The sequence below is a fragment of the Macaca nemestrina genome, chromosome 18, assembly GCF_043159975.1.
Source record: "Macaca nemestrina isolate mMacNem1 chromosome 18, mMacNem.hap1, whole genome shotgun sequence".
Classification (NCBI taxonomy): domain Eukaryota; kingdom Metazoa; phylum Chordata; class Mammalia; order Primates; family Cercopithecidae; genus Macaca; species Macaca nemestrina.
In genome coordinates this window covers 1,601,299-1,626,847 of record NC_092142.1, presented here as the reverse complement: position 1 = coordinate 1,626,847, position 25,549 = coordinate 1,601,299, and the positions used below count along the sequence as shown (strand labels likewise).

The 25,549-nt window shown below is 62.9% G+C and overlaps 3 protein-coding genes across 7 annotated transcripts in view; 2 read left to right on the top strand and 1 right to left on the bottom strand.

The window, feature by feature from the left end:
- Window positions 1-6,119: 6,119 nt before the first annotated feature.
- Window positions 6,120-9,049, top strand: LOC105485868 (tryptase beta-2). Of its 2 annotated transcripts, XM_011748445.3 has the most exons (6): window positions 6,120-6,771; window positions 6,957-7,017; window positions 7,170-7,341; window positions 7,451-7,716; window positions 7,844-8,007; window positions 8,091-9,049. In XM_011748445.3, the coding sequence occupies exons 2-6, from the start codon at window positions 6,957-6,959 to the stop codon at window positions 8,253-8,255; spliced, it is 828 nt and encodes a 275-aa protein (XP_011746747.2). In that variant the 5' UTR covers window positions 6,120-6,771; the 3' UTR covers window positions 8,256-9,049. The 2 variants fall into 2 exon arrangements, with proteins under 2 accessions (XP_011746747.2, XP_024649873.2); XM_024794105.2 differs by lacking the exon at window positions 6,120-6,771 and having other exon boundaries at window positions 6,779-7,017.
- Window positions 9,050-10,403: 1,354 nt separating this feature from the next.
- On the top strand, window positions 10,404-15,428 carry LOC105485870 (tryptase gamma 1). The gene is made up of 10 exons (XM_071085160.1): window positions 10,404-10,447; window positions 11,053-11,241; window positions 11,935-12,068; window positions 12,612-12,638; window positions 12,906-13,096; window positions 13,246-13,359; window positions 13,520-13,764; window positions 14,286-14,551; window positions 14,862-15,007; window positions 15,107-15,428. The coding sequence occupies exons 1-10, from the start codon at window positions 10,404-10,406 to the stop codon at window positions 15,413-15,415; spliced, it is 1,665 nt and encodes a 554-aa protein (XP_070941261.1). The 3' UTR covers window positions 15,416-15,428.
- A 6-nt stretch (window positions 15,429-15,434) lies between these two features.
- LOC105485869 (calcium voltage-gated channel subunit alpha1 H) overlaps window positions 15,435-25,549 on the bottom strand; it is a 67,073-nt gene continuing 56,958 nt past the window's right edge. For 2 of the 4 annotated variants that reach the window (XM_071083836.1, XM_071083839.1), the window contains exons 24-34: window positions 25,455-25,544; window positions 25,109-25,328; window positions 23,439-23,590; window positions 22,255-22,364; window positions 21,964-22,097; window positions 21,763-21,833; window positions 20,377-20,455; window positions 19,333-19,454; window positions 18,719-19,163; window positions 18,044-18,204; window positions 15,435-17,224 (exon numbers count right to left, since the gene is read on the bottom strand). In XM_071083836.1, coding sequence (XP_070939937.1) covers window positions 16,211-17,224; window positions 18,044-18,204; window positions 18,719-19,163; window positions 19,333-19,454; window positions 20,377-20,455; window positions 21,763-21,833; window positions 21,964-22,097; window positions 22,255-22,364; window positions 23,439-23,590; window positions 25,109-25,328; window positions 25,455-25,544 — 2,598 coding nt within the window. In that variant the 3' untranslated portion in view covers window positions 15,435-16,210. Of the gene's footprint in view, window positions 17,225-18,043; window positions 18,205-18,718; window positions 19,164-19,332; window positions 19,455-20,376; window positions 20,456-21,762; window positions 21,834-21,963; window positions 22,098-22,254; window positions 22,365-23,438; window positions 23,591-24,751; window positions 24,770-25,108; window positions 25,329-25,454; window positions 25,545-25,549 lie in introns of all 4 variants that reach the window. The other 2 variants (XM_071083837.1, XM_071083838.1) reach the window with 2 other exon arrangements.

The window sequence follows — 25,549 nt, the reverse complement described above, 5'->3', positions numbered from 1 at the left end:
TCCCACCTGCTAGTCCTTGCCTTCTCTGCCCTCAGGGTGACTCGGGAGGGCCTCCGGTCTGCCAGGTGCATGGTTCCTTAGGGCAGGTTGGTGTCATGAGCTGGGTCAAGAGCTACAGCTTCCCGGACTGGCCAGAGGTCTACACCCTCCTCTCTGCCTGTGTGAGCCGGCCCCAGCATCGGGGGCTCAGGCGCCTCCCCAGGCTCCCCTTCCGGGGGGCTTCTTCCTCCTCCTCCAACTCGTCCTCCTCTTGGCTGTCTCCTGCTTCTGGTGGCTAAGTGATCTCTGGGCCAGCCTCAGTGGCTCTTCCTCCCCCAACCTCTGACCCTTGGCCCCTGACCTGCATGAGCCCCTGCAGCTCCCTCCTCCCAGGGGAGTGGAGGACAATGGCCACAGGCTAGGCCTGGAGGGAGACCCCGCTCCAGGCCTGCACAGCCTGGGCTCGCACCCCAGTGCAGTCTCTTCTCCCCGTGGGGAAACTGAGGCAGAGAGGGTGCAGTTACCTGCTAGGGTCACACGCAGGGCCTATTCCAGGGCTGGAAGTTCCCCTCCCCTCCCCGCACCTGCCCTGCCCTCTCCCCGCACCTGCCCTGCCCCCCGCCCGCCCCCGCACCGCCCTCCCACAAACGCCCCGCCCCGGCTTCCTCCCAGCGCCTGCCTCGGCCGCGCCCGGGCTCCGCTTTGCACGGTCAGGGGCCCCCTCTGGTGGAGACTCGGGGAAGTGCAGCGCTCCGGAGGGAGACGTCCGATCGCTGCATAGAAAATCCAGGTTTCACACACCCTGGACTAAGGGACTTAGCGGGGCTGCGAGATACAAAACCAATACACAAAAGTATTATTTTATTTCTAAATGCCAGCCATGAATATTGGAAGATCAACGCGAACATCAATACCCTTTACTACACAATAAAAAAGTCAAACACCAGGAATACATTTAATAGAAGGCACGCAAGATCTCTGCACCAAAAAGGACAAATCTAGCTGGAAGGAAATTTCAAAGCCCTTCGTAGGTGGAGCGACAGGAACACGGGCCATTTTCATCACCCTAGGGTGTTTCCTCACCTCTCGGTCACCTGCCTGAAGGGGCGGGGAGCAGACACCCTAGGGTGATACATCTTGCTTTGGGCCATGGTTACACAGGTGTGGAATCATCACAATTTATTGAACTGGACATTTCAGGTCTGTGCATTCTGTTTATTTAATTTTCTCTCAATAAAAAATATATCTATACATTCAGTTCCCACTCGGACATACAAAGGGATTGGAAGTCATCAAGTCCATCCTCACAACCACATCGGAAACGCTGGGCAAAATGAAATGCAGCTGAACAGCCATCTGAGAACTGGGCTCACAGGGCAAAGCACTGCTCCCAAACTGGACAGACCGGTGGCTACTCGGGAGGCTGAGGTGGGAGGATCACTTGAGCCTGGGAGGTTGAAGCTTCAGCGAGCTAGGATCGCATCGCTGCACTCCAGCCTGGGCAACAGAGCAAGACCCCGTCTCAAAAAAAAAAAAAATTAAAAACCTCTGCTCTAAAGAAACATTGTTAAGAGAATGAAAAGACAAGCCACAGACTGGGAGAATATCTTTGCAAAACTCGTATCTGATAAAGGATGATTATCCAGAATATACCAAGAACTCTCAAAGTCAACATTAAAGAGAACAAGAAACCCGGCCGGGCGCATAGTCACGCCTGTCATCCCAGCGCAAGCAACCCGGCCGGGCGCGGTGGCTCACGCCGGTCATCCCAGCACTGTTGGAGGCTGAGGCGGGCGGATCAGATCACGAGGTCGAGGTCAGGAGATAGAGACCAGCCTGGCCAACATGGTGAAACCCTGTCTCTACCAAAAACATAAAAATTAGCTGGGCGTGGTGGCGCATGCCTGTAATCCCAGCTGCTCGGGAGGCTGAGGCAGGAGGATCACTTGAACCAGGGAGTTGGAGGTTGTAGTGAGCCAAGATCGTGCCACTGCACTCCAGCCTGGTGACAGAGCAAGACTCCGTCTCTAAATAAATAAATAAATAAATAAAAGCAATGAGCTATCGAGCCTTGAAAAGACATAGAGGGGCCTTAACTGTGAAAAAAGTGAAAAAAGCCAGTCGGAAAAAGTTAACAGTGTATCATCTATGGTGGATAAATCAAAACTTCAGAGACAATGAAAATATCCGTAGTTTCCAGGGGTTGCGGAGGGGGAGAAGCAATGGAGCACGAGATTTTGAGGGCAGTGGATGTATTCTGTATAATACAGTAATGGTGGACACATGACTTGTGCAATTGCCACGTACGACCCTCAGAACACAATGTACAATACACAGAGTAAACCCTCATGTAAACTGTGGGCGTTAGTAATAATGTATCAATATTGTTCATCAGCTGTAACAATGCACCACACTAATGCAAAATGTTCATCATAGGAAACTCTGTGTGTGGGGGGGGCGGGTGTGGGGGTTATACTATCTGTACTATCTGCCTAGTTGTCTGTTAACTTAAAACTGCTCTAAAAAATAAAGTGGGCCGGGCGCGGTGGCTCAAGCCTGTAATCCCAGCACTTTGGGAGGCCGAGACGGGCGGATCACGAGGTCAGGAGATCGAGACCATCCTGGCTAATATGGTGAAACCCCGTCTCTACTAAAAATACAAAAAAAAAAAAACTAGCCGGGCAAGGTGGTGGGCGCCTGTAGTCCCAGCTACTCGGGAGGCTGAGGCAGGAGAATGGCGTAAACCCGGGAGGCGGAGCTTGCAGTGAGCTGAGATCCGGCCACTGCACTCCAGCCTGGGCGACAAAGCGAGACTCCGTCTCAAAAAAAAATAATAATAAAAATAAAAATAAAAAATAAAAAAAATAAATAAATAAAAAATAAAGTGTATGGGCTGGGCACGGTGGCTCACGCCTGTAACCCCAGCACTTTGGGACGCCAAGGTGGGTGGATCACGAGGTCAGGAGATTGAGACCATCCTGGCTAACATGGTGAAACTCCATCTCTACTAAAAATACAAAAAATTAGCTGGGCGAGGTGGCGGGCGCCTGTAGTCCCAGCTACTCGGGAGGCTGAGCCAGGAGACTGGCATGAACCTGGAAGGCAGAGCTTGCAGTGAGCCAAGATGGCGCCACTGCACTCCAGGCTGGGCGACAGAGCGAGACTCTGTCTCAAAAAAAAAAAAATAATAATAATAATAATAATAATAAAATAAAAAATAAAGTATATGAATTCCAAACACCATACAACTTCATGTGCAATTTCACCTTGGGACAACCTGCTTTTGGTCTCCCCTGAATCCTTCTGTTACTGTAGCACACATCACACCTGTGTGTATTCCATAAACCACACAATACCTGCACTTGTTTTACTGTTGTTGCTTCAAACTGTCAATTCTCTTTTCAACATTTTTTGAGAGAGAAAACTGTCTTACACAGTCACAGCTGTTTCCATTTCTAGAGCTTGCCTTCCCTTAGTTTAGGTTTAGATTTTCATCTCTTATCTTCTTTCCGCAGAATTTCCTTTCCCATTTCTTTTTTTCCTTTCTTTTTTTTTTTTTTTTTTTTTGAGGCAGAGTCTCGCTCTGTCCCCCAGGCTGGAGTGAAGTGGCGCGATCTCTGCTCACTGCAAGCTCTGCCTCCCAGGTTCACGCCATTCTCCTGCCTCAGCCTCCCGAGTAGCTGGGACTACAGGTGCCCGCCACCATGCCCGGCTAGTTTTTTGTATTTTCAGTAGAGATGGGGTTTGACCGTGTTAGCCCGGATGGTCTTGATCTCCTGACCTTGTGATCCGCCCACCTCAGCCTCCCAAAGTGCTAGGATTACAGGTGTCAGCCACCATGCCTGGCCATGACTGATTTTTTTATTGGAGGGTCAACCTTCTTCATGCTTACTTTTTTTTTTTTTTCTTTTTTAAGACAGAGCCTCGCTTTGTTGCCAGACTGGAGTGCAGTGGCAAAATCTCGGCTCACTGCAACCTCTGACTCCCTGGTTCAAGCGATACTCCTGCCTCAGTCTCCCGAGTAGCTGGGATTACAGGCACTTGCCACCATGCCTGGCTAATTTTTATGTTTGTAGTAGAGACGGGGTTTCACCATGTGGGCCAGGATGGTCTCGATCTCCTGACCTCATGATCTGCCCACCTCGGCCTCCCAAAGTGCTGGGATTACAGGCGTGAGCCACCGCGCCTGGGCGCCTGCTTGTTTTTGAGTAGCCCCCACGTCTCGTGAATACTGTCTGGAGTGTTTTGTTGCGTGCTGGATTGTGTTATATTCCTTGACATCATTTTGGGATGTGTTCTCACAGGCAGTTAAGTTACTTGAAATCATTTGGATCCGTCTGCAGTTTGCTTTTCAGCTTTGTGAGGGTGGGTCCAGAGAAGCCTTCGGTTTTGGGAAAATTTTCTCCCCTAGTACCCTTCGATACCTTTCTGAGGACTCTCCAATGCCTGCCTCTGACAAGGTTTCTACACTTGGCCGGTGGGGACACATGGTATTCCCAGCTCTGCGGGCACTCCCGGACTCCTCTGCCCACCTTCTCTGGTGGTTCTTGTTTCTGACGTGACTTCTGCGTGTCTCTGCATCTCCGGCACTGGGCCAAGGACTCCGGGGGACCCCCCTGCAGATGCCTCCGAGCATCTGTACCGTTCTCTCCTCTCCAGTTTTCTGTCTCATGAGTCCTTGCTGCCTGGGCCTCTCCACATGCCAGTGTCCGTCTCCCCAGCCCACAAGCTCCTGGGGCTGAGTTTCCCGTTGCTGCACTGAGTCCTGACATGTCACTGTCGTCTAACCCAGCTCCCCACCCTTCTCTCGGGGACATTGCCCCGTGTGGCCTCTTTCCCAATGTCTGTCAATGGCCTGGGAGCCAGCCCTGCAGCACCCCAGGTGAGGGGCCGGGATCGGGGCAGGGTGCCCAGGACTCGCCCTGATGGGCCCAGGGTTAGCCAGTCAAAGCACTCGCATCCCCACGCTGCTGATTGGTCCGCCTCCCAGGCCTGACCCTATCGGGGCGTTCCTAGGAGGAGGGACCAGAGCCCCTGACGCGGGGGTGCCAGAGCCCTCTGCACACCCCAGCCCTGGTGTCCCGTGTGTCCCTGAGTTCCCCCAGCCACAGTCCCGTGTGTCCTCGGGTTCCCCCAGCCCTGGCGTCCTGTGTGTCCCTGGGTTCCCCCAGCCCTAGGGTCCCCTGAGTCTCTTCTTCACTGTCAACCCTGGTGTCTCCCGTGTCCCTGCACCACCCTCGTCCCTGGTGTCCCCCATCACCCCATCCCCTCACTTCCTGGGCTCCTGAGGGTCCCATCTTGTGGGCCTCGTTCATGGAACCAGGACGGGGCAGGTGGAGGCCTCTGGGGAGTTTGTCCAGAGAATGGATGAGGAGCAGGGTCGTGAGCAGGAGCGGTCTGGGCCACCCCTGCCTGTGCCCTGGGGATGCTGCCTGGAAGGAGTTCAGGTGGATATGGCCTTGGTGTGCAGCGTCAGCCCCAAACCAGGCTGGTCCCAGGCAGGGTGGGGGCAGGGTGAGCGCTGGAGTGGCCCTGTGTTGGCAGTCGGGGGACAGGTAGGGGGTCCTGGGGCTCAGAAGGGGAGGAGGTGGGCTGGAGGCCTCAGTGACCAGCAGGCCCAGGGGAGTTGGGAGGTGGGGTGGACAGACCTGCAGGGACAGTGTCAGTGCTGGATGGACGGAGAGCACAGGTAGCTGGGACCGGGGGTGTGACCATGGGGAGCTGGGTCTGGGCTGGAGGTGAGTACACAGAGAGCTGCGGCTGGGGCTGGAGTGAGTTCGTGGGGAGCTGGGCTGGGGCTGGGGTGAGTCCGTGGGGAGCTGGGCTGGGGCTGGGGTGAGTCCGTGGGGAGCCAGGCTGGGTCTCCTGGGGTGAGTTTGTGGGGAGCTGGGCTGGGACTGGGGGTGAGACCATGGGGAGCTTGGCTGGGGCTTAGGGTGAGTCCGTGGGGAGCCAGGCTGGGTCTCCTGGGGTGAGTCCGTGAAGAGCTGGGCTGGGTCTCCTGGGGTCGCACCCCACTCCCGTCTGTTCCTCCCTCTGCAGATGAAGCTCAGATCCCATGACAATAAGGCACCTGCAGACCAGGGAACCTGCACGGACAGCCCCAGAGGTGGACATTGAGGACTCACAGGACGACTTGGGTCTCATACCAAGGGTGGACAGCAGGGCCCCTTCCTGGCTGAGGACACTCGGTGCTGTCCCCTCTCAAGGCTGTTTCCTCATCTGACAAGGAGATCTCTTGTGAGCCCCCCACCAAGTGAGTCGAGGAGGGCTGGCCCCACCCCCGTGGATTCGGAGTCCATAGGAGAGATGACACCTGTCATGTTCCCACCTCATGGGCTCCTTCCTGTCTCTTGGAGGGTGGCCCATGGTCATGAGTTCCCATCCCGCGTCCCTCTTGGGGAAACAGGTTTCAGGGCAACTGGTCTCGTAGCATGGGGCAGCCAGGCCGCCTGGGTGCAGCTGTGCCTGAAGGCCTCCTGGCACCGGGACAGGGCAGCTGATCCCACCAGCGGGAAGGTGGTGCGTTCCGGTGCTGGGATCCACCAGCTGACAGGCGGAGCTGCGAGCCTCCAGTGCTCAGCCCTCGGCGGGGCCTGCCTGGCAGCCCCACACACAGAGGGCGTCAGGGTGGCGGGGGCACGTGTTACATGGGGGCCCTGGGTCTGAGTCACCCACTTCCTCCGTATCTGGATGGGAGGGCGCAGCGCCCCTCCTCCACGCCGTCCTGATCTGGAAGGATAAATGGGGAAGGGAAAGCCTGCTGGGTAGAAAGAACAGCGAGCGGCCAGGGTAAGTCCCCACTCTCAGAGACCCTGACATCAGCGTCGCCTGGAGCAGAGTGGCCCAGCCTCAGACTCAGAGCACCAAGACCCAGGCCCCCCGTCCCAGCTCCATTCTTCACCCCACAATCTGCAGCCCCCAGCCCTGCCCCGTGAGCCCCGGCCAGGCCCACGATGCCCCTCCTTGCTCCCCAGATGCTGAACCTGCTGCTGCTGGCGCTGCCCGTCCTGGTGAGCCCGGCCCACGCGGCCCCTGGTGAGTCCCAGCCGGGGTCCACCCTGCCCCTCACCACATTCCACAGGCCAGGGCCTGGGTGGGTTCTGGGGAGGCCGGGCTGGCCCCCACACAGGGAAGGGCTGGGCCCAGGCGGGGACTGCTTCCTGGTCCTGAACTGGCTCCTGCCCCAGCCCCAGGCCAGGCCCTGCAGCGAGCGGGCATCGTCGGGGGGAAGGAGGCCCCCAGGAGCAAGTGGCCCTGGCAGGTGAGCCTGAGACTCCACGACCAGTACTGGATGCACATCTGCGGGGGCTCCCTCATCCACCCCCAGTGGGTGCTGACCGCGGCACACTGCGTGGGACCGTGAGTCTCCCGGGGCCTGGTGGGGTGGGCGAGGGCCGGATGTGTGCCCTGGCTCCCGGGTGCTCCTGGAGGCTGCCCAGGGCCCTGAATGGGAGCCTCCGCTGGCCAGGGACATCAAGGATCTGGCCGACCTCAGGGTGCAGCTGCGAGAGCAGCACCTCTACTACCAGGACCAGCTGCTGCCGGTCAGCAGGATCATCGTGCACCCGCAGTTCTACACTGTCCAGACCGGGGCGGACATTGCCCTGCTGGAGCTGGAGGAGCCCGTGAACGTCTCCAGCCACATCCACACGGTCACCCTGCCCCCTGCCTCAGAGACTTTCCCCCCGGGGACACCGTGCTGGGTCACCGGCTGGGGCGACGTGGACAATGATGGTGGGTCCGGGGACAGTGGGAAGTGGGTGCTGGGTCTTAGCCACGGCCCAGCCCCTGGGCTCCCTCTGGCTCCGGGTGGCGGTTGCCGGGCCCCCTCCTGAGTCTGCACCCTCTTCCCCACCCGCAGTGCCCCTCCCACCGCCATTTCCCCTGAAGCAGGTGAAGGTCCCCATAATGGAAAACCACATTTGTGATGCGAAATACCACTCTGGCCTCTACACGGGGGATGACGTTCGCATCATCCGCGACGACATGCTGTGTGCCGGGAACAGCCGGAGGGACACCTGCCAGGTGGGCTCTGCGTGCTCCCCGCCCTGCACCACAGCCCCCACGCCCGGGCCTGGCCGGCGAGCACTGACCCCTGCCCTTCGCAGGGCGACTCCGGAGGGCCCCTGGTCTGCAAGGTGAATGGCACCTGGCTGCAGGCTGGCGTGGTCAGCTGGGACGAGGGCTGTGCCCAGCCCTACCGGCCCGGAATCTACACTCGCATCACCTACTACTTGGACTGGATCCACCGCTACGTCCCCGAGAAGCCCTGAGCCAGGCCTGTGTCACCCGGGTCAGCGGAGGGCCAGCCCCTCCTGTGCAAAACACCACTGCTTCCGACCCAGGTGGCGACTGCCCCCCACACCTTCCCTGCCCCGTCCCGAGTGCCCCTTTCCTGTCCTGAGCCCCCTGCTCTGTCCCGAGTCCCTTCCCCTGTCCTGAGGACCCTTCCCCATCCTGAGCCCCCTCCACTGTCCTGAGCCTGACCCCTGCACCGGGCCCTCCGGCCCTCCCCTGCCCAGCTAGCTGGTGGTGGGTGCTAATCCTTCTGAGCGCTGGACCTTATTAAAGTGCATGAAAATCACTGGTGTGGGTTGCTATTTCTGGTTGTGGATGTCACTGGGGGAGGAGGCGTCCAGGTGTGCTGGGGACAGCTGCCGGAGCTGCAGGTTCCCGGCCCCCAAGGCACAGCCATTCACTGTGGGATGGGGTCTCCTGGGCAGCCCTGGTCCCTGGGGATGGCTTCTCCCCACACAACGCACCCAGCATTCAGGTCACACAGAGCCACTCTGGCAATTTAAAGATGATTGTAAAGGACAGCTAGGTCCCCACAACGGTCAAGAGAGAGCATGGTCACTGGGAGCCCTGGGGCTGCCCATCACAAGCCCCTACCCTGCGCTTCTCACGAGGTCTTCTCCCCGCCCCTCCGTCCAACGCTTTCGCTTTGCCCAGCTGTTTGCTCTGAGACAGGATCTCACTCAGCCTGCACTTCTGTCATCCAGGCTGAAGTGCAGTGGTGTGATCAGGGCTCACTGCAGCCTTGAACTCCTGGGCTCAAGCGATCCTCCCATCTTGGCCTCCCGTGCAGCTGCGATTACAGACGCCCGCCACCATGCCCGGCTAATTTTTGTTATTTTCAGGAGAGATGGGGTTTCACCATGTTGGCCAGGCTGGTCTCGAACTCCGGATCTCAAAGTGATCCGCCTGCCTCGGCCTCCCAAAGTGCCGGGATGACAGGCGTGAGCCACCGCACCCGGCCTGAGTTTCACATTTTCAAATTCATTTTGAGGTCTTTCTCTACATCATTATGTGAGCCCTTGGCGTCTGGCGAGTGTTGCATTTTATCCCAGGCTCTTGTTTGCGTTTTATATTTGAACATGATTATACTCATAAATGAAATGTGGGGCTAGGCTATTCTGGTTGAAAAATCTCAGGCCGGGCGCGGTGGCTCACGCCTGTAATCCCAGCACTTTGGGAGGCCGAGGCGGGCGGATCACTAGGTCAGGAGATCGAGACCATGGTGAAACCCTGTCTCTACTAAAAATACAAAAAATTAGCCGGGCGCGGTTGTGGGCGCCTGTAGTCCCAGCTACTCGGGAGGCTGAGGCAGGAGAATGGCGTGAACCCGGGAGGTGGAGCTTGCAGTGAGCCGAGATCGTGCCACTGCACTCCAGCCTGGGCGACAGAGCGAGACTCCGTCTCAAAAAAAAAAAAAAAAAAAAAAAAAAAAGAAAAATCTCTAAGAAAACATTCACTCTTTCCTTCCAACTGTCAGATGCAGAGATGTGCATTCAGTCGGCCGGATCTCTGCAAATGACCTCTGTCCTCGAAAGGGGTGGACTCGACTCCCAGTGCCCTGTTCAGTCCCACGTGACCTCTGTCTCTGCAGCCCCTGGAGGGCGGGGACAGAGGGGCACCAGGAGCCCATCCCTCGGCTCCTGTCCTGCAGGCCCAGCGTCTTGTTTATGAAGATGGATCTGGAACTCCAGCCCTCCTTCCTCCCTCTGGCCCATCCCACCTTCTAGGGATCACAGGGACAGCACGGGGTGACTCCCAGTGAGCACTGAGCCCCTAGAAGCACTTCCGCACGCCCAGCGACGGTTTTGCGGGGTGGGAGTCGGAGGCATGAGACCCTGAAGGGAAGCAACACGGACCCGGGGTTTCCGGTGTAAGGGAAGGTGGACAGCAGGGGCCGGCCACTAGGTGGAGGGGGCGGGGCAGGCTCCAGTCCCAGAGCTTCCCAAATTAGATCCAAGATTCCTGGGAAGCTCACCGAAGCTCAGCCCAGTGACACTGGCGGAAGTGAGCGTCGGCTTCAACAGGAAAGGTCTCTCAGGACGCGGCAGGCAGGCCATTGGCCACGGCTGCAGCCACCTGCGTTTTGACTGGGACGGGGTGACCTGCTCCAAGATCAATCACCCATGTGGCTGCTGGCAGGAGGCCCTGGTTCCCTGTCCCCGGGGGTGTGAGGTGGAGGGCAAGTGGGGGGTCCAGGGTTCCTACTGAGGGGACAGCGCCCAGGTGGCCAGGTTACTGTAGACAGAAGCAACCCCAGGTCTCCCAGGGTCCTGGGTTACAGGAGACCCCACCATGCTGGAGGCCACTGCCAGGGCCAGGCCCCCTCCCTGTTCCTCAGTTGGCTCTCCTGTCTGACGGGGGTGGGAAAGGCACCACATCACAGTAATGTGGGGCTCACGGGATGGTGTGTGGAGCTTCCTTCTCCCCAGCAGGCCTGGAATCTGGGTGGTGTGGCACACACTGCTGGGAGCGGCGTGCTGGGGCACAGGCAGAGATACGGGGTCCCCAGTGCTGCAGGTGAATTGAGTTGGGACAGGTGAGGGCCCCGAAGTCTCCGCCTGTGGGGACCTGGGGACAGCCCTCGAGGTCAGGACTAGAGGACCTGGTTCCATGAAGACCCTGGCCCCTCAGGCTCCTCCCCACTGGATGACATCACCCTGGGTAGGGGTGCCCTGGGCCACGGACTGGTGGCTCAGACTCTGTTCCCTTGTGTGGGATGGGACTGTCCTGCCTCCCCCAAGGCAACCCCTCCAGGTGTGCCGCTGCCATCAGGTGTGCGGCCGCCGTAAGGGAGGAGGGTGCCCGGTCGTGGGTGCGCTGCTGGCCCCGCACGCGAAGGGAGAGGCTGGTGGTGTCCTTATTCGTCACCAGGAAAAACACTGAGACTACAGTTCAGAGCCTTGGCTGCCCCCCGCGCTGGCGTGCAGGAGGCCAAGTCTGTGCCCAGGAGGCCACACCCTGGTGGGTGGTCAGGCAATTTCACCCCCGTGCCTCAGTTCCCCACATCAAAGAGGGGATCCCTGACCTCGAGGGTCTCAGGCGGACCCTCCAGCCCGGCCTGTGATTTGGATCTCGGGAGGGGGCAGGAAAGTCCCGGGCACTGCCCAGGGCCCCTTATCAGCTGGGTCATCAGGCTGGGGCGGCCAGGACGGTTAGGAAGGGCCAGTCCAGGCTGGGCAGCGAAACGGCGCCTATCTGATCTGCCGAGCGAGCACGGGACCTGCTGCCCGATGTGGGGACAGGGACTTCTCAGAGGGTGGTTGTCACGAGGGCCTGAGCTGTCTCCATGGGGCTGCTGGGCCTTGATTGGGACCCTCCTGAGGAACCCCGAGGACTGGGCTCCCAGAGGATGGAGGAGAGGCGGCCAGTGTGTCCTGAGGGAACCAGGGACGGCTTCTTGGAGGGGGCGGCACTGATAGGGACACTTACCTCTCCCTCAGCCCTGGCCCCGGAGCAGACATAGGGTGAGAAGTGGTGCTTGCTTTCTGTCCTTCACCACTGTGCCCTTGGGCCTTGCCGGCCACTTGGTGCCAGGGCTGTGGCACCCACATGGGATAAATGCAGGTGACGACCTTCTTAGGAGATGTGCGGAAGGAACAGGTGGGGCCGTCTGTGGAGCTCCCGCCTCCTCCATCCTCCCGCCCTGCCTGACAGCAGGCGTGTGGCCACCCCTATCCCCCACGCCCAGCAGGTCCAAGGGTCAGGCGGGCCCTCCTCCTTCTCCCTACAGTGGGCAGACACCATGGCCCTCGGGGCCCGTGGCCTCCTGCTGTTCCTGGCTGTGCCCGGTGGGTGACCTGGCCTGGGTATGAGGATGGGGGGGCATCTGCTTCCAGCCTGGATCCCTGGTGGGGGTGAAGCTGGCGGCTGGCCTGAGGGAGGGAGGAACACGCTGAGCCCCCACCCTGTGGGGCCCCGTGTCTCCTCTGAGGAGACTGCACCCCTGGCTGGAGGCCCGGCTGTCCGTGCCTGGGGACAGAGGCAGGAGGGAGGTGCGGGTGGGAGTTGGGGGTGCCGGGAGTCCCAGGACCCAGAATACTGGTGATTTCTCCCCCGAGCAGGACCTGGAGGGTGGGGAGGAGGCCCAGGCCTGAGGCCAAACTCCCGGCCTCCAGCTGCCGTTTATGGCCCGTGGCTGGTTCCACCCAGCCCCGGGCCAGTGAGACAGCGGCTAACCCAGCCTCACCAGGCCGGGCCCCTCTGCTCAGGGCCAGGGCCTACCCCAGTGTCACCCTGAGGCCTGGCAGGTGTCGTGCAGGGGCCTCTGGAGCCTGCACACCCCTCCCCTCGGCAGCCCCCTCCATCCTGGGCCCTCCGTCTCTTTCCCACAGGTGTGTCCCTCAGGGCTTTGCAGCCAGGTACGTCTCCAACAGGTGTGCGGTGAGGGGTGGGTGCAGGCAAGGCCTGGCAGGGGGGCCTCGGAGACGACCCTCTCCTTCCCTGGGGGTCCCACTGGGGAGGCCATGGTTTGTCAGGTGGTTTCCGCTCACATCTCTCGGTTGAGGGAGGCTGGCCGGGGTCTGCTGCCGGGGCCGTCTCCCCCACCACTGCGGTCAGTTTGTACCTTGGGAGATGCTTTGAGGCCATGAAAGCCACCTGGCCCTCCTTGAACTTCCTCCCCGCAGGGTCCCCACTGTGGCCCAGGAGCCAGCTGGGGGCTTTGCTGTGCAGGAGAGCCCACGCCCCACCCCCAGACCCATTCCCTGTCTATAAATCTCTACGTCTGTCTACATCCCAGCTTCCCTTCCATGCAGCCGAGTGCCCACACTCCATTGCCAGCAAAATTATTCAGCTCAGGCGGCCCCAAGTGCGGCCGGTGGGCCTCAAGCCGACTTCCTCCTAATTTCTTTCTAATTTTCTGAGGTGAAGTTCACAGGAGATAAAGTTACATTATCAAGCGTCCAGTTCAGAGACCCTGAGCACCTCGGACAGTGCCGTGTACCCCCCCTCCCCCGTTCTATCCAGCTCCGAACATCTCCACCTCCCCTGAAGGAAAACTGCCCACCAGGTAGCCACTTCCGGCCTTCTCGGGGGCTCCACCGTTCTCTGAGCCCCTTTCTAGCTGCCCGGGGAGCCCTGGTTAGTTTGTGGAGCATGGCACTTACAAACCGCAGCCTGCGCACCGGGCGCGCTCACGGCTGCTGGCTGTCATTTCTGCTGCACCCGCGAGGCTTGCGGGGAAAGGCCGGCAGAAAGGGGAGCTGAAGAGCGAAGTCCCTGAGAAGGCAGGTGTGGTCAGGGAAGGCTCCCTGGAGGAAGCACAGTGGGTTTCTTGGGATCCCCACCAGCCACCCCTTCCTCCTTCGACTTAGGGTGTGGCCAGCCGCAGCATTCGGGTGCAGGAGGCCGGATCGTGGGGGGCCACGCTGCCCGGGCCGGCGCATGGCCATGGCAGGCCAGCCTCCGCCTGTGGAGGGTGCACGTGTGTGGCGGGTCCCTGATCAGCCCCCAGTGGGTGCTCACAGCTGCCCACTGCTTCTCCGGGTGAGTCTGGCTGGGCAGGGGCACTCTGAACGTCCAGGCCTGAGTGGGGCCTACGCCAGCGCACAGGCCTCCACCGGGTCTTCACTCACTCTGAGGCTTGGAAACTCTGAGCCTGTTTCCTTCCAGTGGAAAGGGAGAAGCTGGCTGCCCACTCTCTGTGAGGTTCTGCCGGTCTCTGCTCACCTCCAGGGACCGACGGCTCCCTCCCGCGCCCCCGCCGCTGTCTCTTCATGTGAAACTGAGCTTGCAATCTGCCTCCTGACCAGCCCCTGCTGGTCTCGGGTGTGCTGCTGGCTTTTCCGGGCGCTGGCAGGAACCCCAAGGTGCTACCGTGGTCCTTGGACCCTGGAGGGTGAGGCCACTGCCCAGGCTGTGTGTGTCCCGAGCCCAGGAGGGAAGAGCTGGGCTTCAGATGCCCGCAGGGGTGGGGTCTGGGCAGGGCCGATGCTCACCTCCGGCCTCTGCAGCCGGCCCCTCTCAGGGCACTGATGCCCGCAACACCCACCCACCTTCCCTCCCAGGTCCCTGAACTCTTCCGATTACCAGGTGCACCTGGGGGAGCTGGAGATCACTCTGTCTCCCCACTTCTCCACCGTGAGGCAGATCATCCTGCACTCCAGCCCCTCGGGACCGCCGGGGTCCAGCGGGGACATCGCCCTGGTGCAACTCAGTGTCCCCGTGACCCTCTCCAGCCGGATCCTGCCCGTCTGCCTCCCGGAGGCCTCAGATGACTTCCGCCCTGGGAGCCGGTGCTGGGTGACTGGCTGGGGCTACACGCGGGAGGGAGGTGAGGAGCCTGTGTGGGGATGCTGGGATGGAGGGAGGCAAGGGCAGCTGGAAGAGAGCTGGCCTGAGGGACGCTGATGCCACCACCTGCTCCTGGTGGCCTGCACACCCGGCCAAGGCCGCCCCCGTCGGCTGTCCCTTTTCAAAGCCTATCGTGTGGGTCCAGAGCAGCGGCCAAACATCAGATCACAACCCACGTGCCATGACGAGGGTCACAGTGGCATTGGACTTGTGTCTGGCAAGGTCTCCCATCCCCCCAGGGCAGGGCCTGATGCTCCAACCTTCCCTGAAGCCTGTCTCCCCCACCCCAGAGCCTCTGCCACCCCCCTACAGCCTTCAGGAGGTAGAAGTCTCGGTGGTGGACACAGAGACCTGCCGCCGGGACTACCCTGGCCCTGGGGGCAGCATTCTTCGGCCCGACATGTTGTGTGCCCAGGGCCCCGGGGATGCCTGCCAGGTGAGCCTGCCAGGCCGTGACAGAGGACGGGGGTGGGTGCAGCCCAGGGAGGGGCTCCCCACCTTCTCGGCTCCCCATGCTCGCCTTCTCTGTCCTCAGGATGACTCCGGGGGGCCCCTGGTCTGCCAGGTGAACGGTGCCTGGGTGCAGGCTGGCATTGTGAGCTGGGGTGAGGGCTGCGGCCGCCCCAACAGGCCAGGGGTCTACACCCGTGTCCCCGCCTATGTGAGCTGGATCCGCCGCCACACCACAGCCTCAGGGGGCCCAGGATCTGGGTACCCCAGGCTCCCCCTCCTGGCTGGTTTCTTCCTCCCCGGACTCTTCCTTCTGCTAGTCTCCTGTGTCTTGCTGGCCAAGTGCCTGCTGCGCCCGTCTGGGGATGGCGCTCCCTTCCCCGCCCCTGACTGATGGCAGGAATCCAAGCGCATTTCTTAAATAAGTTACTATTTATTCCGCTCCGCCCCCTCCCTCTCCCTTGAGAAGCTGAGTCTTCCGCATCAGATTATTGCAACATTTAACCTGAATTTAAAAGCACACAAAACAAAGGTGTCAACGGGAATCTCGCGGCCAAAGCCCCCAGATGGAGGGGAGGCCCGATTTGCGTCGGTGCCGGGCGCGTTACTCCACGGAGTCGGCTCCTTAGTGATGTGACGTCACCATCTCCCAGAGTCACAGGACGCTTGTGGGAAGGCCCGAGCGGAACGGAAAGGGTGGTGGCTGGAAGGGGAGGGTGGTGAGGACGTGACAGGCGGACAAGAACTCAGACTGTGAGTGAAGGTGGCCTTGGGCCGCGGTGGCCGCACCTGCTGCCGGCAAGGGCCCAGGCCCCCAGTGAGTGTCCTGTAACAATGCGCAGCCTGAGAGGACGCAGCCTGGTACCTTCCCCTCTCTGGCGGGTGCCTGGTCTTCGTCCCACAAACACAGCTTCTCTCACGACGGGACGCTGACCCAGCTGCCCGCACAGCCTCGGCTGGCAGCAAAACTCCAAGAAGCCCGAACCAGAACGGACGGGGGCTCGCGGGGCCCAGCAGCCACTCCTGCTTCACTGGGCAGAGAACCAGGGCCTGGGCTGTCATCCTCCCCGGGCCTCTCTGCTCACGACGGGACCCAAGTCAGGGTCCACGCACGGCTCCGCCTGGGCCACCACCCCAGCGGGGCCCCCAGACCCCAGTGCCAAAGCGCTGTGCGGCACCAAGCCCCGAGCTACACGGGGTCATCTGTACCATCCCCTGGGGCAGGCATGGCTGAGGGGGACCCTGGTTTCTCCAGAGGACACTGGGGGACTGTGAGGTACGGCCCCCGCCTCTTCTCTGGGGGGTCACTGACGGGCATGGGAGGCTCTGTTTCTGGGGGTTCCAGGAGCACTATGGCTCCTGAAGAGAAAGCTCTGGGTTCTGGGGTCACGCTGTGGCTACCGTCCAAGAAAGGGTCTCCACTGGGGCCCCCGAGGTCCAGCGGCTCGAAGGCAAAGCTGGGGACGGTCAGGTGCTCGGCCCGGCAGGAGGCCTGGCCCCAGCGCTCCCCCTTGGCTGCAGGGTCCCCTCCGGTGCCTGAGCCCTCCGTGGGCTCCAGGGAGTCCCTGTGAGGGGCGGCCTCACAGGACGGGGTTCTGCGTCTCAGGGTGGTGCTGCCACCCTCCGCTGCAGGGGGCCGCGCGGAGCCCTCATCCTCCGCCGGGGGCTCCACCGAGATACAGGGGGGGCTCATCTTCTTCTTTCTGCGCGCACCCAGAGCGGGCTCGGCCTCGGGGCCCCAGGCCTTGGCCTCCCCAGGCTCCCCGCTGCCCAGTTCCGCCGAGGGCCGCCACTGCTCGTCCGCCCGGCCCGGCTTGTCCAGGAAGCCCTGAGCATCCACGCTGTAGAGCCTGCGCAGGTCCCGCTCGCCGCCGGCCACGGGAGAGGCTTCGGGGCCCTGGGGCTCGGCCGCGGGCTGCCAGGGGCGGGCGGAGCTGGTGATGTGGCTGACCTCCTCGTCGGCTGGGTCCGAGGCCTCGGCCTCCTCTCCGCCCGGGGCTGCCGTCCGGCTGGAGACACAGCGCTGTCCGAAGGTGTGCTTCCGGGTGCGGGTGCTGGTGGGCCGTGGGGAGCGTGGGGGAGACTGCAGGGAGCCCCCCTGGGACACCGGCCTCACCAGGGTTTTCTCGCCAGTCTCCGCAGGGTCCAGGGTGTCCCTAGGGCCGTCAATCTGCCCTTCCAAGGAATCAGCGCGCACAGCCTCCTGTAGGATGTGGAGGCAAAGGGAGGAGCACGAACCTGGGAGAGCCCTATCGGTGGCCGGGACCCGGGGACCCTTCACCATCCAGGTCCTAGAGAGGCCAACGTGGGCAGGTCCCCTGGGTGGCTCCTGACCCTCAAGATGGGGCTGGAAGCCACTGGTGTGGACATCCCAGTCTCACTCCTGACCTGTGAGGCTCCTGGAGAAAGCCTGTACCCGCTACTCTGCAGGCACAGATGCCACGGCCCCCAGGGGCACAGAGCTGAGGCTACCTCCCCACTCCGGGACACCAGCAGCCCAGCTGGGCACCCCCAGGATGGGGCTCTCCTAACTGCTCCCATGCGGTACGGGGGTCTTGCACTGGGCAGCAAGAGGCAGGGAGAGGCAGGAAGAGGAGCTGAAGCTGCAAGTGGGTGAGGCTGGGACATCTGAGCACAAGCCAGGACCGGAGAAGCCGCTGTCTGCCCACCATGGGACACACGCCCACATGGGGCCTGGAAAATTGCCGTCTGCCTGTCATGGGGTGGGCCTGAGAAACTGCTGTTTGCCCACCCTGGGGCCTGAGGCTGTGGTTCCAAGAAGATTCGGGTCCCCGTAGCCAGGAGCTCTGTAGCCACAGACAGGCTCACAGGCCTGAAGACCCACCTGGGCCCAATGCTCCGAGATCCACCAAGCAGCAGGCAGAAAACTTTAGAGCCCCAAGGACCCAGTGCCACCCTCCCTGGGCCTTGTCCTCATCTGCTGGTCCTTCAGATGAGAGAGGGCATCCCTGTAAGCCCCCCACCCCCGCCAGCCTCCACTGCAGGCAACAGCTTCTCCTACCTGTCTGCAGAGCAGCCGGCTGAGGCTGGGGGAGCGGGCTGTGCCCCGAGGGGACAGGGCGTGGAGGGTCTCGCTGCTCCTGGCTGGGGACGACACAGCCAATGGGATCTGGAGGGAGGCACAGGACTCCGCGGGCGGCGAGTGTGCAGAGGCCACGGAGCCTGGGGCAGGGGAGAATCTAAGCTGGCAGCTCTGCCCCTGCCTTCCCGCCCAGCTTCCACCCACCCCGTCCTCCCCCAACCTGCCACCACCCTCCTTCCCGCCCGGCTTCCACCCACCCCGTCCTCCCCCAACCTGCCACCACCCTCCTTCCCGCCCGGCTTCCACCCACCCCGTCCTCCCCCAACCTGCCCCCACCCTCCTTCCCGCCCGGCTTCCACCCACCCCGTCCTCCCCCAACCTGCCACCATCCTCCTTCCTGGCCAGCCCTGGCCCGATCCGTCCTCCCTCTCACCTGCCCACCCAGTCGTCCCCTCATCTGCCCACACCCGGCCTCCCCGGCCTGGCCTCCATCCTCCCTCCTGCCTGCCCCCATCCTCCTTCCCACCCACCCTCCCTCCTGCCCCACCCTGGCCTGCCCCATCCTCCTCCCTGTCCGGCCATCCTCCCTCTCACTGCCCTGTCCTGCTTCCCACTCAGCCCACGTCTTCCTGCTGGCCCCACCGGCTGCCGTACCCAGGGGGGTGCTGGCCCCATAGGTCTCCATCTCCACCTCCTGCAGCGGGCGGGGGTGGGGCGCCGCCGCAGGCACCACAGGCCGGAACATGTAGCTGTCGTTGGGCAGTGAGAGCATCCTGGACACGGACACCTTGCGTGCGACAAGGAGGTTTGGGGTGTCCCTGGCGCCCGGACTCTCCTGGGGCGAGGGAGGCCTGTCTGCATCCACCCGGCGTGCACCCCCGGGGCCCTGCGCCAGCTCCAGCTCGATCTCGGCGTCCAACTCTGCATCCTCGCGTGCCTCCTTGTTGCTCTCCTCCAGGTGCTTCATGAGCACGGCCACCACCACGTTCACCAGCACGAACTGGGCCACCAGCACGAAGGTCACGAAGTAGACGGGCGACAGCGCCGGCAGGTAGCTCAGGCAGTGCTTGTCCTCGCGGGTGCACTCGCGCAGCGTGTCCTGCGGCGGGGGGCAGCTGCAGGCTGGGGTCCACACCCACCTGTGGGCACCACCCTGGGAGTGCCACGCCCTTCCCCCTGCCCGGCAAGGACGGACCCGGCCCAGTCCTGGGAAAACCTGAAACGCCACTGGGGTTGCCAGGTACCAGGGTCACGGCCATGGCAGGTACCTTCATGATCCCGTTCCAGTTGTCCCCCGTGGACACGCGGAACAGCGTGAGGAAGGCCATGCCGAAGTTGCTGAAGGTGGCGTGCCTGCTCAGGCCCTCACAGGGGTTGTCTTCACTGCACTCTGAAGGGAGGGACACCCCGCCCGGTCAGCCGCGCCTGCTCTGGGTGGAGGCGGGACACACACCCAGCCTCCACATGCTCCCTGGGGAGCCCAGAGGCGGGGTCAGCCCAGAGGATGTGGATGACGAGGCCCCGGTGGTTCGACCTGCCCAGCAGAGGCTGACCCTGGGTGTGAGGCCGGAGCCCCTGGGCTGAGGCCTCTGCTGCCGCACCTTGGCTGGGACTCATCAGGCCTGGCGGCTGCGACCCCAAACCGTGGAAGAAACATCATTGTCTGTGTCTGGGACTGTGCGTGGTGGGGGGCAAGTGGGGGCCGGCTGACCAGAATCAAGCTTGCCCGGTGGACAGATGCTGGACTGTGACAATGTCACACCTGTCAGAACGGGGCTCGGGGGAGGGACCTGGCAGGGACTGGGCTGTCTGAAGTGGGACCCGGTAGGGGCAGGGCTGGGCCATCTAAGGAGGGTCCCTGCCTGCCCCGCCCAGCCTGGGCCGAGGCTGAGGCCTGGGTGGGGGCCTCGGGAGGCTACAGCCACCAGGCGAGGGGACACAGCCAGCATTTGTCTCCGGGGACCACGTGGCATTAGGGATGGCGGCGTGTGTTTCTAGATGTTTGTGCGTGCACGTCTCCACGTATACTCGCTTCCCCTCGTGTGTGGCAGGCATCCCTGTGTCTGTGTTGCTGTGTGCACGTCTGCATACGTGTCACAAGCCTGGGTGCAGGCCTCTGCGTCAACATAGGAGCCTCGGCCTCGTGCAGAAAAGGCTCAGACGCAGGCCCGAGTGAGGGTGCCCAGCGGGTGTGTGGCCCCCATCAGGCCCCGCACTGTTCGCAGGCATGTGACTGCGTTGTGAGTAGACGGGCACGGGGGTGCCTATCAGGACCCCGTGTGTGTCAGGAGGAGGGCGCAGGGGCCACTCACCCAGCCGCCCGAACAGCTCCACTCCCAGCGCAGCATAGATAAAAAACAGGAGCATGAAAAGAAGGCCCAGGTTGCCCACCTACATGAGAGAGAAGCAGAGCCGGGTCAGGCAGGCGGGCAGGGAGGCCTCAGCCCATGCTGCAGGGCACTCGGCGCCTCAGCCACCAGGCCCCACCGGCCCACCCTCTTCCAGGCCAAGTGGAAGCAAGTTCCCAGAGCTGGGCGGGGACCCCCGTTCCTCAGCCCCACGCCCCTTTCGGGGCTCCATGGTCTCACCAGGTAGACAGACACAACCTACCCCTCCATGCTCGCCCACACTGGCTTCTCTCTTTGCGCCCTCCCCCTGAGCATCAGCCTCTGGCCCAGAGCCCACTCCACACTCTCTGCCCAGCAGGTTCCCCCAGGGCTCTGGCCCACCCTGTTCAGGGGCTACCTCAGAGATTCCATGGCGGGGCCCAGGCCGGCACGCGGCTGACTGAGGAGTCCTGGCAGGTGGCCTGGGCCTCACCCCTCCCCTGCCACAGCTCTCCTGTGGACCACCCCACCAGCCCCAGCATCTGCACACACTGCCCCGCCGGGCAGCGCACCCTCCAAGGCTGGCCAGGCCTGCCCTACTCCACGTCCCTCCTCTGCACAGCTGAGCACCTGGTGAAGCGGCACCGGGCCCTCGGGAGTGTTACTCGGATGAAGCTAGGCACACCGCTGAGGACAGGGTGAGTGGGGACGGCTGAGGTGGGAGGCAGAAGACAGGCAGGGGGCAACTGACAGATGGCACAGAGACGGGAAATGACTGGGAAGAGGAGGTGCCAGGTGCATGGGCAGCCATGGGGGTGGCGGGTGGCTGGGAACGTGGCTGGGCTGGTGGATAGATGGACACGAGGTTTGGACAGGTGTACTAGAGACTATGGACAGGACACTGCATTGGGTCTCTTGGCTGTGGAGGCCAGAAAGGATCTGGGCAGGGGCCAGGGGCACAGGAAGCAGGGAGGCTGGGCCCATGTGGGCTCTGAGGGGGAGCCAGGCCTGCGGCTGACGCCTGCATCCTGGGTGTGGTCCTGGGCGCACACACACCCGCCCTGGCCACCTGCTGCACTCTGCCTGGATCCCTCCGGCTCTCCACAGCCCCTGCCTCTGGAAGTGCACTGGGCAGGTGGTCCCAGTTATGGGTCTTGCCCAGAGGACGGAGGCCAGAGGGCAGCGGCTGGATCCACCTCTCCCAGCCCAGCCAGCCACCCACTGCACACAGCAGGGATACGGCTTCAGCCGTCGCACAACCGAGGGACCAGAGACAAATGAGGGAGAGCGGGGGCGGCGAGGCCCTCCCTGCAACCTCCTCTTTCGGGCGCGTGTGGGGCCTGCGCTGAGGATGGTGAGGGCTCCACCTACCTGGGGCAGGGCTTGCACGACGGTGTCCAGCAGGGCGCGCATGCCCGTGGCCATCTTCAGCAGCTTCAGCACTAGGGCCGGGAGCTGAGCGTCAGCAGGGCTGGGCTGGGGACCCTGGTCGCGCCTACCCTCACTCCCACCTAAGGCCGAGCCCCCACCCTCCACCCGCAGAGGGCACCTGGCGGGCGCGCGGGCACCTACCCCGGGCGATGCGGAGCACACGCATGATGCGGATGATGGTGGGGTTGATGGGCAGCGCGGCGCTCATCTCTATCTCCTCCAGCGTGATGCCCATGAGTGACAGCAGCACGATGGCCAGGTCCAGCTGGTTCCACCTGCGAGGCCGCAGGCTCAGCGCACACGCCCGGGGTCCCCGCCTCGGCTCAGCAGCATCACTTCTGCCCCCCCGTGGAAAAGCCTGCGGCCGCACCTGCCCCAGCCTCTGGAGCCCCGAGGGGCCCCCAGAACCCGAGACGGCCCTGCCCCACACACCTGTCCTTGAAGAACCGACGGAACCCAAACGCCACCAGCTTCAGCGCAGCCTCGAAGACAAACACGATGGTGAACACGTAGTTGCAGTACTTGAGGGCCTCGTCCAGCGACTGGGGGTGGAGGGTCGGGCTGGCTGAGGTGGGGCTGGGGCCACCCCTCTTCCCCTGGCTCCCACTCTGCACGCCTGTGAGTGACCCCGGGGGCCGGCCCTGGAGGCTCCCAGGTCAGCTCAGCAGCTCCTTCCTGGGCCCCGGGAGCCTCTTCGGCCCTCCTCCAGCCCAGCACACAGGCAGTGCTTCGAAGCGTCTGACCAGGTGAATGAGTGAAAGCTACTCTCCCAGCATCCACAGGCCCAGCTGAACGCCACGGTCTCCGGTCTGGGAAGCCACCCTGAGCTGCCCGCCCACTTCACACGCTGCAGCCATCTGTGCGCCCCGGCGGCAGTGTCCTGGCCTCCCAACTGTCCCCTACCGACCTGAGCACCTCGGGGGCATGGGGACATGGGCTCACAGGGCCCAACTCTGAGCACCTACGGTATGCAGCCTGGGCTGGGCTGGGAGGCACTGCCTGGATGGACCCTGGAGCCCCCCACCCTCTGAGGACGAACCTCTGGGGAGGGAACACCCTGCCCCTCCCAGCCCATGCTCCTGGTTTCTGGCCACGGCCATCCTCAGCTCCACACAAAATGCGTTCCACAGAGCTGAGTCCGCTCAGCCTCAAAGGCTTACTGCTACCGAGACTACCTCCTTCCTCTGGAAGGCTGGGAGGATCATGTCCTTCCACTGAGGAAAGGATAGGATACAGGGGGACCCGAGTAAAGAGAAACTCCCATCTCAGGCCCTCCTGTCTCCTGCCAGCCTCCTCACGATGGGACATGCACGGCCTGCCAGCCCCTCCTCACGGGTGGGACACGCACGGCCAGGCTGGGGAGGGGCCTCCAGGGCAGGGGGAGGGGAGTTTCAATCAATGTTAAAAGACTGACTTGTTTTCACACAAAATCTCCACATCCCCCATGCAAACCCCAGTGAGGGCTCAGCGGAGTGCCAGTCCTGGGTTGTACGTGCTGTTAGCTGCCCCACTGGGGGTGCCCCAGCCCCAGGGCCCTCTTGTCGCCCTGGTGTGGGGGAAGGAAGGGCCCCCTCGCCACCCTGGTCTGCGGGAAGGAAGGGCCCTCTCGCACCCACCTTTGGTTGGTTATAGTGCTCCATGGACATGGTGATGACATTGACGCAGATAATGAAGGTGATGAAGAGATCGAGATAGTGGCTGGTGCACAGTGAGTGAATGGAGCGGCGGGTGGGCGAGTAGTCAGCATAGTAGGGCCGGCGCTGGGCCTCTGCAGGGAGGGCGGCCGTGAGCGCCAGGCGGGAGGGCTGCCCCAGGCTCCTGCAGACCCCATTCTCTTCCCAGGTGGCCAAGTGTAGGGGAGAAGTGGGGGCCCAGGCTCAGATGTGAAGACGGGGCTGGCCCTGCCTCATGGCAGGGCTCACGTCAGACTGGAGGAGAAGGACTCACTCAGGGAAGGGACCCTGTTCTAGGTGAGATGCAGCTCACTGGGAAGCTGGCCAGGCCAGGAGGCCCGGGCTGGAGCAGGCCGCTGACTAACCTCCTCCTCAGCAACGCGGCCGCATCCTGGGCAGGCCCCAAGAGTGGGTCCGAAGCTGAGACGGCTTCCCCACATCCCACCTGGCTGCCTGGCACACCCTGCCCTCCTGGAGCTCCCAGATTGGCACACCACATGGCTGGGCCCCTCTCTGAGACCCGGGCCCACAAGGCCTCACTGGAGCAGAGACGAGAGCGTGACCTGCCCTCTGGCCACCAGCCCAAGTCCCTCCCCTCCCCATCATCCAAGAGGCCATGGGCTGTGGTCTAGGGTCTGCCAGACTCCAGACCATCTGAAGTCGGTGCCCACCATCTGCGTGTGTCTCCCAGGCAGGTGTGCACTGAACGCTCGGCCTCCAGGGCCCCTCCACGCACAAGGAGGAGCTCCCGCAGGTGAAGGCGTGACCTGCCACCACACCCCAGCACCCGCCTCGGCCACAGAACCACACACGGGTGGGGACCACTGGCCCAGGGCCTGGAAGAGCAGGATACACCCCCCGCCCGACCCCATGCTCTGCGGGCCAGCATGCAGTCACGGAAACGCTCGGTGCAGCCTGGGCAGCCAGAGGGGGCCAGCGGACAGTCGGGCTGGACCAGCAAGGACACAGGGCAGCCACAGGCCTGCAGGGGTGTGGGTGGCCCCTCGTTGCTCTGGGTGTCCTGGTGCACGGCAGAGATGCAGGCAGACTGTGAGTCGGGCACAGCCACACACATGCATGCACACAGCAGCCCAGGCACCAGTGGGCGAGCGCAGCCCGTCCCTGCGCCACACACCCAGCACCTCCAGCTGCCTGTGCCCGCCCTGTGGAGGACCCCAGCAGGCCTGGGATGCCCACCCTTTCCCGAGCAGCGGCCGCAGGAGCGGGGCCTGAGGCATGCAGGGCAGGGCCGGTACCTGGGCTGGGGAAAGTGCCTGGAAAGACAAGGAGATGGTCTGAGGGCTAAGGGCATGGGGGCACTCGGGCCTGGAGCCCTCCCTGCTCTCCCTCAGGCCCCGTGTTTCGGGGGCTGTGCTGGCTCCTTGTGGAGTAAGGACTCGGTGGGGAACCTGCCCCTTGGGCACTGGGGATGGGGTGGGGGGCGCCTCCTCTCCTGCTGTGGCGGGCTCCCCCAGCGGCCCTCTCCGGCCAGCCCCTCCAAGACCCGGCCCCCATGCAGGCCCAGGCAAGGCGGGTGGCGTGCAGAGCCATTCGGGGAGGCTGGGGCTGGAGCAGGCAGGGCTGGAGGGCCCGGTGGGCACACAGGTACCGACCCGCCACCGCCACCGGGAGCGCCTTACTCCTGCGCCTCCTCTCCAGGCGCCGTAGCCGCTTCTCCTCACGCCGCCGCGCCTCCTCCGCCTCCTGGTGCTGCCGGCACTTGTGGAAGTTCTCGACCACGACGCCCACGAACATGTTGAGCACGAAGAAGCTGACGATGAGCAGGAAGGAGATGAAGTACAGCAGCATCCAGGGGTTGTGGTTCTGCACGGGCTGCGGCACAGAGCTGGTGGGTCCCCGCCCAGGTGCCCTGCCCAGGACGGCCCCACGAGTCCCCAGAAGCCAAGACAGCCACTCGGGGGAGACCCTGAGGTGACCCGGCCACCCGCCTGTGCACACCTGCTGGTCCACACCGACGGCGTCCAGCCCGTCGTACATGATGTTCACCCAGCCGTCTTTGGACGACAGCACGAACAGCGACATCAGGGCCTGAG

Coding starts and splice junctions, on each gene's coding strand:
- LOC105485868 (XM_024794105.2), top strand. CDS start 6,936: ATGCCCCTCCTTGCTCCCCAGATGCTGAACCTGCTGCTGCTGGCGCTG. Junction 7,717..7,843: donor GGGCGACGTGGACAATGATG/GTGGGTCCGGGG, acceptor CCCCACCCGCAG/TGCCCCTCCCACCGCCATTT. Junction 8,008..8,090: donor GCCGGAGGGACACCTGCCAG/GTGGGCTCTGCG, acceptor TGCCCTTCGCAG/GGCGACTCCGGAGGGCCCCT.
- LOC105485870 (XM_071085160.1), top strand. CDS start 10,404: ATGTGGCTGCTGGCAGGAGGCCCTGGTTCCCTGTCCCCGGGGGT. Junction 12,639..12,905: donor CCTCAGGGCTTTGCAGCCAG/GTACGTCTCCAA, acceptor TCCTCCCCGCAG/GGTCCCCACTGTGGCCCAGG. Junction 13,097..13,245: donor GGCGGCCCCAAGTGCGGCCG/GTGGGCCTCAAG, acceptor CGTTCTATCCAG/CTCCGAACATCTCCACCTCC.